Source organism: Aotus nancymaae, unplaced genomic scaffold, assembly GCF_030222135.1.
Source record: "Aotus nancymaae isolate 86718 unplaced genomic scaffold, 86718_ANA_hifiasm-v0.15.2.pri h1tg000011l, whole genome shotgun sequence".
NCBI lineage: Eukaryota > Metazoa > Chordata > Mammalia > Primates > Aotidae > Aotus > Aotus nancymaae.
The window spans coordinates 9099346-9113048 of NW_026988422.1; the positions used below are offsets into that span (position 1 = coordinate 9099346).

Genomic DNA, 13703 nt, shown 5'->3' on the forward strand with positions numbered 1-13703 from the left:
AGGCAAAATCTGAGACACAGAAAAGTTTATTTTTACCAGTATTTGTTGAATAAAGGAATGATTATGTCCACATCTTAAATATTGAGTTTTTAACAATTTTAAACAAATATAGATTTAGATAAAATGGAAAATTTTCACCTTTCTTTATTCCAATTTCTAACATCAGTGAAATGCGGCAATTCATTTTCCTGCCTCTTGGTGTATTTGAATTAATTAGATATGTGCCTCCTTTAGGCTACCATATTTGGCTATTCCGGAATACTTCAGTCCACTGAATTTCAAACTCCTTGCTGCAATTCCTACCTGTACCTCATCAAAACTTTTATTCCCTCTCATAGTTTTATAGCTTACTTAAATTCTACACTGAAAAGGAAATGGGCTCTCTGAGCTTTCTCTTTTCTTGGGTGGCTACCCCTTTATGTCACTCTTCACTGCCCATTTTGCTGGACCTGCTCATCCAGCCAAAGAGCTCAGCTCCTTTCGTCTGTCCACAGTGGGGCTCAAGCCCAGAGAATTGGGTCCTTCTACCCAGCTTGATTGACAATCACACATCCTCCATGAGTCTGTAGGCTGCACATTGATGAACTTGGGTATGCTCCTTGGTCTCTCAGAGATGAAGGCAAAGGTAGTGTGGAAGGTGGGCAGAAAGAGCTGGGCTCGAAAGAGAAGGGTGGAGAACAGGAAGATAAAGGAGGATCCTTCCCAAGAGAGGTGTTGTTATTGTCGATTAGGTTGTTGTTGGAGAGCACATTGATGTACACTGTTGCGTTTTATTCTCACAGTTTCCTGTGAAGAAGGTAAGTAGGCAGAGTGGCATTGTTACCTACTTTATCAAATAAGGAAACTGAGGCAGAAAGGTGATCTGAGTTATCTCAATTGCTACTGCAGTTATTTTTACAACTGACCTGAAGTCTGTTCTGGACTTCCATACTAGTGCTCAGCCGCACAGATTATAATGTTAGGAGAACTTGACTCATGGAGTAAAATCAATACTCCAGGAGCCCCAAAACCCTGAGTAAAACCAAGGACATATTCTTCTATTTAGCTAGATGACTCAACATGTATTCTGCTTGTGGAGCACTTGACTCTGTGGTGCTGTTTGGCTATGCCCCCCATGGCGGCCCAGGACTCTTCACAGATGTAGTGCACTGCTCATGTTAGGTAGCCGAGTCCAGGGCGTTAGTAACCAGCTTCTCCTTCAGCTCTCAGGTGGAATCCTCTACCCCAAAACCATCTCTTCTCATAAAAGACACCCCTGCCTCCGTCCAAACCTCCTTCTGTCTCTCAGATTTCCTCTTCCAGTGAAAGGCGTTAACTTACCCTGGAAACACAGGCATTGTGTTTCTGACCCCTTTCCCTCAGCCCTGACATCTTTCCAGGCAATTACTGAAGCCTGGCAGTTACCATCTTTGATTCAGTTGGGGTCCCACATCTCAGCTGGCTTATTTTCTTAATCTTCTGATTAGCCTCCTGCCTCCAGTCATCCCCAGCCAGCATCACTCTGCACTCCACTGACAGAATTACCTGGCTACACACCTCTGGGACTGAAAACCTTGGCTGGCTCCGCATTGCCTCCAGCCCAGTTTTCCAACTTCTTCAAGTAGAATTCAGATTCTCCCACTACACTCCCATGCATCTTATTCTTCAGCCACACTGAGAAAGTCACTTTCTCAAATACACAGGGTTCTTGCCTTCATACTTTCCTACCTCCTGTTACTGCATCACTTCTACACTTGTGAGAGAACTCCTGGTTTTCCTAAGGTATATCTTAGAAGTTACCTATCTTCCTTCCACCTGTCCCCAGACAGATTGAAGGCTGTCTCCTCCTGTAGACCTGGTAATATTTCACCATTATGCACTTACATTTTTGCATATGTTGCTGTCCCCTGCACATGAGTTGCAAGCAACTAAGGGTTGGGCACATTTCCTTTGGTCATCATTTTATTCCCTAACACGTACTAGATACAAGTAGGATATAAGCTTCTTGAAAGTAGCAGTCTTTGTGGCTGGCATGTCATAGGTGCCTATTAAGTATTTGTTGAATAAGTGAGTAATCAATAAATGTTTGAATGGGCAAGAGTAGGAACGTATGGCTCAGATACTACCAGTGCAGTACTCTTTTTGTTGATCGTGTGTTCAGTGCAATGTCAGCAGTGCATGGTTGTGGTCTTGTGCTTTGCAAAGTAAGGACAGGCTCATGATAACAACCCAGCTTTCCACATCACTCACAGTGCATGTATAACTGGCTTGGTCTTATTTTATATCAGGAGGCTAGTTCACTTTTTTTATGTATTCAATTTCACTATCTGAATTGCTCCTGTGAAAAAAATACCACATCATTGTAATTCTTAGTTATACTAATCACTCCCCTTCCATGGTTTTTGAGGATTATAGCTAAATCACAGAGAGGACTGAATTTGAGGGAAATCAAATGAATATGTAGTTAAAAATCCCTTTAGCTGTTTTCGTTTTTGGGCATATAGCAGCACCTAGTGGCTTTATCAATTATTTCAGAGACTGAAACAGCTTTTTGGGCTTTTTTCTCCCTTATTTAACTACTACTTATTTAATATTTTTTCTTTCCTCTTAATTAATGAGAAAACTGGCTCTAGCATAGGAATAGATATTATATAACTGATGTTTATCCATAAAAAGTGTGTCCCACCTAATAAAAGTAAGTAATTTAAAATACTTTAAATGCAGACAGCAAGATGATATAGCACAATATTTTAAAAATTTTACAATGTCTGGAACCTTCTAAATAATAACATTACTCAAATGGAAGCCTTTTGTAGGAACTATTCTTTCTCTTTTATATGGATAGAATGTCTTGTTTTTTTAATCAAATGCATGTGTAGATCAGTGTATGCACAGATATATACATTTTATAGGATGCCTTATTTAGCAAGTACTCAATAATAAATTCTTCATATTTATATTTGCCATATCATTGAACAATTTTTGTATTTTGAGATTTTAGATCCCCAGAAGAAATATGTCTAACCTGTATCACACAGATTTCTGCCTTCTTAATAAATGATATATTTTACAATTTTTCTTACCTTGACAACTTAGAATTATAGTTGTAAATAATTACTGCTTTGAACGGAAGCCTTCTAGAGAAATTTGGGGGCTGTTTTCCCTATTCAGTTTGTTTTAGACAGACTCCAGTGCTTTAGGAAACATTTGTATCTGTTCTTTGCAGCTTTTCTGTCTTCTGCTGCTGGCATTGTTTCTTTCTTTCCCTATCCTCCTGTTTTCTTTTTCTTTTTCTTTTTTATGTCCATCCTCTTGACCTCTTCTGATATACTGCCTCTGTTCTTTTGTGTACTAGAGGGTTAGCTAACTATAAAGCTTCGTACTAACCCAGTTCTCCTGATTCTTAAGTTTGTGCCGTTTCCACTATACTACACTGAAGAGTAAGGGTAACTAGGTTTTGAGAGAGGACGTGGTCCTCTAGAGTAAAATGCACAGTATTAGTGATTCTATTACTGCTATTTTAGCCATTGGACATTGCTTATTGTACTCCTGGCCAGATCACTGAGATTCTTCCTATTCACATAAATAGGAAGAGAATTAAGTTAGTCAACAGATGCTCATTGTGCACCCACTCTTTGTCAGGTGTATGATAAGCACAAACATGTAGACTTACGTGATTGCATGCTAAAATTGACAAACCATGTGCAGGATTATAGATGCCTTCATAATTATGTGTTCAAATAGGAAGTTTTATTTAAGACCATCCATCCTAAAACTTTGCAAAGGGTATTATTTAACTTTTAAATTTTATGACTTGATGTGTTGTTGTGGCCAAATAATCTATACATAACACTTAAAAGAAAGTTGAATTTCTTCATGATGTTAATATGAACTCTAACCCATAGGGAATTTACCTCATCATAAATGGTACTATTTCTTGTGCATTGTGGGATCTGAAATAAGCATATATGTTATATAGACTTTATGCAGTGTAGCTACTCTAAATAATAACACATTTAATTCTGAATATCTTTTATAGATTTCTGTCTTATGCACAACTATTTTATTAAAGTTTTATAAAGATATTTTATAATTTTCAAAAAGTCATACGCTTGAATGTAAGTAAAATTTTGATTATTTACCAAATAATCAGGAGCCAAACACAGATTTTTTTAATAAAGCAGAGAAGTTGATATTTTAAAAATATTTCTAAATTATAAACATACATTTTGTTCAGGTATTCCTTCCAATAAAAGAATTCCCAATCTTGTGGCTACAAATTTCAGGATTTGTTGACCGCCTTTTTAGTGCCTTTTGTGTCTCTTTGGTGGGACATTTGGCACAGTATACCAAATAGTCAGTGACAATAGGAGAGTCAGGCTTTGCAGCCAAACCACAGGTGGCAAATTAGTTAAACCTTCTGTACTTTCACTAATGTGCTTGTCTCTGGGAGAAGGTGACCATTACTCTTTAAAATCCAAAGGTGACAATTAAAACTTCAAATGTTTGCTCCTGCCCAGTGGCCTGTGACATTGTTAGAGAAACACATCCTCAATGTCTTAAGAGGTTAAGTGCGAAACCATTTTTAGGAACGTAATCTGGGTGACTGGCAGCTCTTTCCGTAGGATTTACCCATCAAATATAATCACATGCAGCTATTAAAATTACACTGGAAAAGACTTAGTGATGCAGAAAAATGAATATCAAAGTTTTTTTAAAACTGTAATTGTGTTAGAATATTCTATTTTTGTTAAAACTTACCTACGTACACAACTGGAAAAATATATGAGTATTAACAGTACTTATATTTGGGAGGTAACATTGTAGGTGATTTTTCGTCTTTGTTTTGTTGTGGGTTTTTTTCAGATTTTTAACAGTGAACTTGGATTATTTTGTAGTCAGAAGGCAAGTTATTAAAAAGTATTTGTACCTTTCATTTTTTCTTTAAAGTGAAAGATGATTTATTTTCCCTAGACTGTCTAATTTCATTATTCAGGAAAGTGGGGAGTAATCACACTGAATTGGGAGTGAAAGAACTAATTCAGCTTTTATTAGTTCACTCCACAAATACTTGCTGAGTATCTACATTGTGCCCAGGCCCTGTTGGGGATAACACATTAAATAAAGCCCCTGGAAGAAGATGTACAATAAATAAATATATACGTCTTGTGGTGATCAGGAGATTTTTAGCATTGAGAGAAGTGTTAAAATATCTTCATCTTTGAAAAGAGAGGGGGTTAGATCAGAGGAATAATGAAATTCTTCCCTCTCTAACATTCCAAGCCTCCTGTGACTTTTGACTAACAGTTGACTACCAAAGTAATTGTCACCTAACTGCAAAAGTGGGTCAATATCAGCATTGAGATAAAAGAAGAAATGTGTATCTTGAGAAAAAGACTTGATTGAAAGGTGATGTTTCTGTAACTGTTGTTGATAATGAAGACAGAGCCTTAAATGTTTACCTAACACAGTAAATAGTATAAAAGAAAATGTGACATCTTTCTTTGTTTCAGGTATCCTCTGGCACATGCAGGCCTGATGTTTCAGAATCTCCTGAATTGCGTCAGAAGTCACCATTGTTTCAGTTTGCCGAGGTAATATATTACAATTGATACTTAACTAATGAGAAAACTGTAAAGTGGGCTTAAATTGGGGCTGATAACAGTAACTGAAAGCAATGAAGAACTCAGCTCAACCATAAGTGGGAAAATAGAGTCAAATTTTGGAAAAGATATTTTGGGACTCTTAATTAAGAAATAACTACATTTATGCATTTATAGAAGCTTATCGTTAAAGTCATACTAAATATTATTAACCTCATTACTAATTTTTACTCATGGATAGTAAGGTTAAGACTATATTGAATTACCCTTATAACAGTCATTTATTGGTGTGTTCATTTGATAAAATAGAAGACAGAATCGGCCCATGATTATTGGCTATGCAACTAATCTATGCATTTCTTTTTCTTTTCTAAGTACACTTTCATCTTAATTGAAACTTGAGCTTGAGGTTGGCAGTTTTCAAAGTCATCATTTGTCAGACTTGTTCAGCTCAATAGGTCTCTTGACATGGTTCAAAGAGATAGTGTAGAAAAGCACATTATCCTTGATATCAAGTCTAAAGTTTAAGACCGCTCAGAATATCTTAATTTACTCCAGAACTCAATATGAGCCCTCACTGATAAATTTTTTTCTTAAACTTTAAGCCACCTGGTCTTCTCTTGATCATTTGAATTCTCACTGACTAGACATTTTTCACTGCTGTCATCCTTCCTGGTGTTTGCCCAACTATTTTACTGTTTAATATGGGGGGAACTTTTTTTTTTTTTTTTTAAGAGATAGAGTCTCGCTCTGTCATCCAGGCTTATAGTGCGGTGGCATGATCAGAGTTCATTGTAACCTGGAACTTCTGGACTCAAGGGATCCTTTCATCTCGGCCTCCTGAGTAGCTGGGACTGCAGATGCATGCCACTGTGCCCAAATAATTTTTTTTTTTTTTTTTTTTTTTTTTTTTTAAGAAATGGGGTCTCACTGTGTTGCTCGGGCTGTTCTTGAATTACTGATCTCAGGCCATCTTCCCACCTCAGCCTTTCAGAGTACTGGATTACAGGGCATGAGCCACCACACTCAGCCTGCGCTCTTTTTTTCAAGAGCAGTTATAAACACGTTAAATAAGATCGGTCCCTACTTTGAAAGCAGAAAGGCTGAAGGAGATGATCCTCTAAAATTTCACAGGAAATTTGGAGATATTAGCATATGTACATTTTTGTGCCCCTACATCATATCTTAGATGCAGAGAGATCCCTGATCTATTGCTTTTATATAAAAGGTCTCTAATCTGTCTCCAGGAGCTCCTATTTATGTTATTAGTTGAAATCATTATCTTATATTAATTTATAATAACATCTTCCCTCCACTTTTTTTTTAGAACTTCTGAGACACTTTTCACAAAATTGAATGGATTGTAACACTAGTTCTATTTTGTCATTGCCTGATTTAATTCTTAAAGGAATATATTATATTTAGGTATAACCTACAATATTTATGTATTTCCCTTTATATAAATTGTTTATTTTTTTCTTAATTTTATAGAGGTTTGGTAGGGATGAAAGGTCATGTCTGCAATAAGATGTACTGAGTTTATAATTCCTAAGACTTAAGGAAGATTTCTCTGGGTTCATTTTTGCATTCTGTCATACTTGCACATGGTAGTCACTTGAAATGACAAGATTCATGGTTTGACCAAGAAAAGTTCTAAAATCTTGTCCTTGAATGTCTTCAGAACACTTGGCTAGATCTTATAATGGATAAGATGGGTTTATTTCTACCTAGTTTGTTAAATTGGATTTGGTTGATATTTTTTCTTCTTACTGATATATATTCTAAAAATACTTATCTGATTAGAAAGACGCAGTAGAATGCAGTTTTCCTGATAGCTTTAGCAGTGAATACAGTTCATTACTCAGTCAGTCTCTCTGCTAATTTTTTTTTTTTCTTTAATTTTGAGACAGGGTCTTTTTGTGTTGCTCAGGCTGGTCTTGGACTCCTGGGCTCAAGTGGTCTTCCCACCTCAGCCTCCCAAGGCACTGGGATTACAGATGTGAGCCACACCGTGCCCAGCTTCCTGATTCTTTCTTATTCCTCAACGTCACTTTCTTACCGTATGGCCACATGGCCCCATTGTTTTTCTAACCAGTTTAACTAAAATGAAAAAGTAGTTTTTGTGGTTAAAGGATTATGATTAAGGTGGATTTATTGCTTAGGAAGTACCCTTTGATGGAGTTGTTGGTTAATGCGGTTACTTGAAGGAAAAGACTTGTGAGATTGGGAATGGGCTGAAGTTATGACGCCCAGGCTTTCTTCTGCTGTGACCCACTGTTACCCTGTTTTGTAGCTGGATAAAAGCTTTTTTCACTTTGGAACCAAAATTACTAACTGACCTTGCTCTTAAAATGTCCTTGAAAAGTATTTCCACATGTTCCTCTGAGCAAAGTTGAAGGAAGTTACCATAATTACCAACTGGAAACAGAAGGTCCCTTAGTTGAATCAATTGTAGGGTGGCAGACTCTTCTGTTCATTGTCAAACACTAACGTGTGTGTGTTTGTGTTGGGTGGGAGGATGCAGGTGCTATAAAAGAAGAAAATGCTTTTCATATTTACTAAACAATTTATTGAGTTCTGGTGCCATGCCATATTTTATGGGTAATTTTATTTTTTCACCACAGTCCTCTAAAATTCAGATTATTGTCATCATCATCAATTTACAGTTGGGAAAAATAAGTCTCAGAAAGTTTAGCTGAGCTTCCCAAGGTCATGTTGTGGGTAAGTAGCAGAGCAGATTCAATCTCAGATACCCTGACCCACATCCACATGCTTTGCCAACACTGCTTCACAGCTGCCTCTAACTAGAGAACAGCTTGCTTGGAAGGAGTGGTGTTGGAAGAGAGTGAGTGAATAGCTTTACCTGCAGCCTTCAGCTTTTATAATATACATTTTTTCTTTTTTTTTGAGACGGAGTTTCGCTCTTGTTACCCAGGCTGGAGTGCAATGGCGCGATCTCGGCTCACCGCAACCTCCGCCTCCTGGGTTCAGGCAATTCTCCTGCCTCAGCCTCCTGAGTAGCTGGGATTACAGGCACGCGCCACCATGCCCAGCTAATTTTTTGTATTTTTAGTAGAGACGGGGTTTCACCATGTTGACCAGGATGGTCTCGATCTCTTGACCTCGTGATCCACCCGCCTCGGCCTCCCAAAGTTCTGGGATTACAGGCGTGAGCCACCGCGCCCGGCTCCGTTTTTTCATTTTTTTAAGTAAGGAAATTTATTTCAACACATCTCCTTAACTGCTGTTTGATATATACTTGGTACCCTTACAAAAGACATGGCAAATGAGCCGTACTCAGTCTTTGTTCTTTATAATCATCTGTTTTTAGAAACATGGCCTTTGTCTTCCCTTATCATTTATACTGCTCTTCTAAAGGGATTGAGGGTAATGACTCATTTTTAAATCTTTATCAGTGTCTACGATTGAAAATATATGGCAGAATCTTACGATCTAATATGGAAAAATGTCATTGTGCATTAAAAACTGCTTGTTTCCTTTCAGATATCTTCAAGTACGTCCCACCCTGATGCTCCTACAAAGCAGTGTCAAACATCCGCCTTGTTTCAGTTTGCAGAGGTATGGCCTTTTTAAAATGCTTATTGGCTAAGAAAACTTGTTGAGCTCAGGAATACTGGAATGGAGTTTTAGTAATGTATAGTGAACTTTAGGCATGCCTGCTGTCATTATTAACATAATTCACGTAACAGAATATGTATTGCTTTTTTTGCTACCTCTGGTGTAATCGTAGTCAAATCAGCTCCAGATTTTACACCCATTTTATAAGCATTCATTAAAGAGTTCATTCAGAATAGGCACTTACCAGTAATGTGTTTATTTCATTTTACCTTTTTTTAAATTTATTTTAAAAGCTTGGAAAAACTGCTGTCAACACGAAGGCCAGAGGGTTTCGATTTATTAAATTTTTCCAATAGTGAAATTAGATGCTGTAATTCATGAATAACTCTTTCACAGTGAATGTAGTGGTGAATACGACCTGTTAAATCAGGTTAAATTAGCTTTCAATGTGATGGAGCTTCAGCCGGTATTTTTATTAGTGTTTAATCCCAGGCTTAGATCAGGTCAGCTTTTGTAAGATCTCAGATTTCTTTGGTTTGTCAGCCAAAGAGAGCACATACCAGAGAGTAATTTTTTTTGGTTGGTATGCTGCAGAGGCAAATCTGATATTCTTAATTTTGCCACAAAAGCCCTGCCCTCAACCATATGCTCATTTCTAATGAGCACTATATGACAAATAATAAAATGTATATAGTTTATAAAAATAAGACGCTATCTGCTTTAGGTCTTTTCTTTTTTCTCTTTTTATCCCAATAGAAAAACCCATATCATAAACCAAGCAATTTTTTATAGGGTTGAGAGAAAATGACAAGCAGGACTGTGCTGTTTAATATTGATGTATTGAATCACTTTGATTCATTTGAATAAAGAGTATTGCATAAATGAAATGTAAAATGATATCATTTTGGCAGAAGAAAACCTAGCATCTTACTTTGAAAATGAGAAAATATTACTTTGGGCTCTTACATTAAAAAAAAAAAGTCATTTCCTCTTGGGACAACTTGTGTCAACTACTGTGACTTTATACCATCGGTTGGTCTGCTTCTGTATTAGGCTTCCCTGCCATAGTATTTGCTTAGCTGCTGAGGGCTGGTATATAAAACTGGTAACAAAAATATATAACGTTATTTCATAAACAATAATTTGCTTAATTAATCTGAATAAATTAAGATTTTGTTACAGTTTCCCATTATAGTAACCAAGCTGTGATTTTCACTGTCTCGGGGAAATAGTTTTGTTAATAATACTTTCCTGCTTTCCTCCAGTTGCTGATGCCTATTTGTTTGATGCTAATAATCCTTCTGCGTTAAAAAGAAATTTTGGCATATTGACTAAATTTATTTTTAATGTTGATATCTGAGCCAGTTCTAACCAACTTTTCAGAAGCATTTTTTTCAAAACAGAATTGATTTGCCACGTGTTCTGTTGATTAAATTCTATACTCCATAGCATGAATATTAGAATGGTATTGGCTCACCTTTGACACACCTGATGTTTACATATCCATTGACTACTAAGAGTATTCAGCTTCATTTAAAATACCAGGATGGAGTATCTCAGCTGATGCTAGTTCTAACAGTTATCACTGCTCAGCATATGTTTTTGTTTTGTTTTTGTTTTGAGACAGAGTTTTGCTCTTGTCACCCAGACTGGAGTGTAGTGGCACGATCTCGGCTCACTGCAAACTCCGCCTCCCAGGTTCAAGTGAGTCTCCTGCCTCAGCCTCCCGAGTAGCTGGGATTACAGGTTTCCACCACCACGCCTGGATAATTTTTGTATTTTTAGTAGAGACGGGTTTCACCATGTTGGCCAGGCTGGTCACAAACTCCTGACCTCAGGTGATCCACCTGCCTCGGCCTCCCAAAGTGCAGGGATTGCAGATATGAGCCACCGCACCTGGCTGTGATGATTATTTTATCAACACCATCATCAGATTCATTTGGAGCTCCTGAAGCCCTGCAGACAGCTCTAAGGGACCAGTTTGGTGGTGTAATAGCCACCATCCTGTGATTCTGCAGGATGAGATCCCATGCCTTTCATAAACTAATTTGTCCTTGCTGCTCAGTACATTCATTCTTGAACGCATGAGATTTGGTACTTGCCTCTTAATTATACGGAGTTTTTTCTAGAGAAGAAAAGAACTTCTTATTTGAGAGAAGAGAGTCATGCAGGGTGGCATTTCTAGAGGTTGCCCCTCTGCTCAACAGAGGACCTATCTCCTGAGGACTCTTGGAGTTTTTAGCCATGAAGTGTAGACCAAAATATAATGGATAGTGTAAAAATATATAATTTCTCTTTTGCCCTAGAATGAGATGTAGTCCCCACAAGTATATAACTTTGGCTCCTTATATTTTGCAATCATTGATAATCGCCCTAGTTCCTCAGCAAATTAAATTATTGTATCCTTGGCTGTTTAACTGTAAATGTTATATGTGTTTATCCAAGAGTAGTTCATGGTTCTCAAAGGATACATAACCTCTCTCCTCACTTTCCCCCTCTGACCCAGCAGAACCGTACTTTCCATCTTTAACATCTTGTTATCTGACCATATTGTTAGACCAATATTGGGCTGGTTTTATTTAAGGCTAAATAAGAGCCAACTAGATGAACTAATAAAAAGATCTACTAAAATCTGTTATGACCTTACATATTGCAATATAAATAGAATAGGCTATAATTACTCACTGTTGTATTCCTAAAGCTGTTAGAATTATTTCATAAAACACCATCACTTTTGAGAAAACCCAAAGACTCTTGAAATTCTTGTTTTAATTAGTCAATAGCAAGGGTTCTCAAATTTTACAATACATCAGAGTCACTTAGAATGCTGTTTACACTCAGATTGCTGGGCCCTACCAGCAAAGTTTCTGACTGATTAGGTCTGGTGCTAGACCTGAGAATTTGCATTCCACAGTTTGCAACCACAGTTTGAGACCACTGCTCTATAGTTATGTGTTTTTTTAAAAACCCCAAATTATTAAATCATTATTGTTAAGGTACATGTTAATATCTCTGGGACCTCATGGTGAAAGGGTCAAGAGAGGAAGGGATTGGTGTAAAATAGAAAATTACTCAGTGGAGCACTTTATACTCCTGTCTCTTTTCAGAGGGATTCCTGGTTCCATTATGTACACTTAAAGAGAAGTGGGTGTTTATATAATCTGGGAAACAATTTACTCTTTAAAAGTATTTAGCTTTGTAATATCATTTTAAGATCAGGCATACAAAACTCTCAGAAACTGTTTTATTTACAACCTCTTATAACACTGGGAAGAAGTTAACTAGCCCTTTTTCTCTTGGAAATGGGTTATTTATCATGTAAAATATTTATCCGAGAAACATACTTTTAACAGTAAACCCTAGTAATTTCTTTAAGTCGAAAGTGTTTGGGTTTTTTTTTTTTTCATTTAGTCCTGGATCTCTTCCTTGCAAGCTGAGAAAGATATGTTTCCTTCTTAACCAAATCCAATCATTGAAAAGCCCATGGAAGTGAATCTAAATGGAACCATAAAACTAAATAAAACACATTTTGTTTGCAGGTGCCTCATAAATGTTTACATTTAAGAGGAGAAAAATGAGGATTTAGAAAGAAACGTAGAGTGCAGGGACTGTTCCTCACACCCCAGCCCCAATTGCAGCCTGTCTCCCATTCCAAGGTGACACTCATGTTTCATCCAGATTCAGCATGACCTATCCAAAGTGCCGTCTACTCCGTGTTTCCAGGTTCCGATCCATTAAGTTGGTCAGAATGACTTTCCTGTCTCCATCCTCTATTGTTTACAGGTAGAGTGACACATGAGTCACTTTCTAGACCTGATTTACCAAAGACTAAAGACCAAACATAATGTCGGAAGGGAACTGTTGTCTTTAATTATTTAACAGGTCTAAGAGCCATGACCGATTCCCATATTCTCTGATAGAGTATATCTTTGCATTGAAAAATTATATTTAACTTGAAGACACAGTTAATCTGGATGATTTAGATAGATTTGGACATTAAAACTTTGCTTAGAAGATATTTACTTTGCCTATATAACTATAATTTCACCAAAATTAAAATTTTATCACAGTTGGATATAAGCAATAGATGCAAATTTAATGCATTTATTTTCATGAGGGAATGCTCAGTGTGTTACACAATATTACTTTCTATTAAAAACACCATATACTTACACTGTAACTAATCAGGTAGCTGTATTATGTGTTTTATTGGAAGCACTAATTTTTCTTTTTAGATAAAGAGGGTAAGGAAAGGAAGAAATTACTTCTTCTTTGACTCATTTATTCATTCAACAATTATCAGTCATTTTCTCCCAAGCTACAATATTTGTAATACCTTTATAATTGCAGAAGACTTCCATCATTACCTAATTTGATTCTGGTCTTTACCACCTGTTTGCTCTCCCACCTCAGGCACCCATAAAATTAGCAACTTAACATCCAGGGTGATCATTTTTCTTAGCACTTTAGCTGTACCTCATGTACTGTTACACCCACCCTGTTGCTAGCCTTTATGGATGAATAACATTACATAATAGTCAG

At 36.9% G+C, this 13703-nt stretch overlaps 1 protein-coding gene across 7 annotated transcripts in view; it reads left to right on the forward strand.

The window, feature by feature from the left end:
• BBX (BBX high mobility group box domain containing) overlaps positions 1-13703 on the forward strand; it is a 277027-nt gene that overhangs the window by 204196 nt on the left and 59128 nt on the right. For all 7 annotated transcript variants that reach the window (XM_012476576.2, XM_012476596.2, XM_012476594.3 and 4 more), the window contains 2 exons: positions 5493-5573; positions 9087-9161. In XM_012476576.2, coding sequence (XP_012331999.2) covers positions 5493-5573; positions 9087-9161 — 156 coding nt within the window. The remainder of the gene's footprint in view (positions 1-5492; positions 5574-9086; positions 9162-13703) is intronic.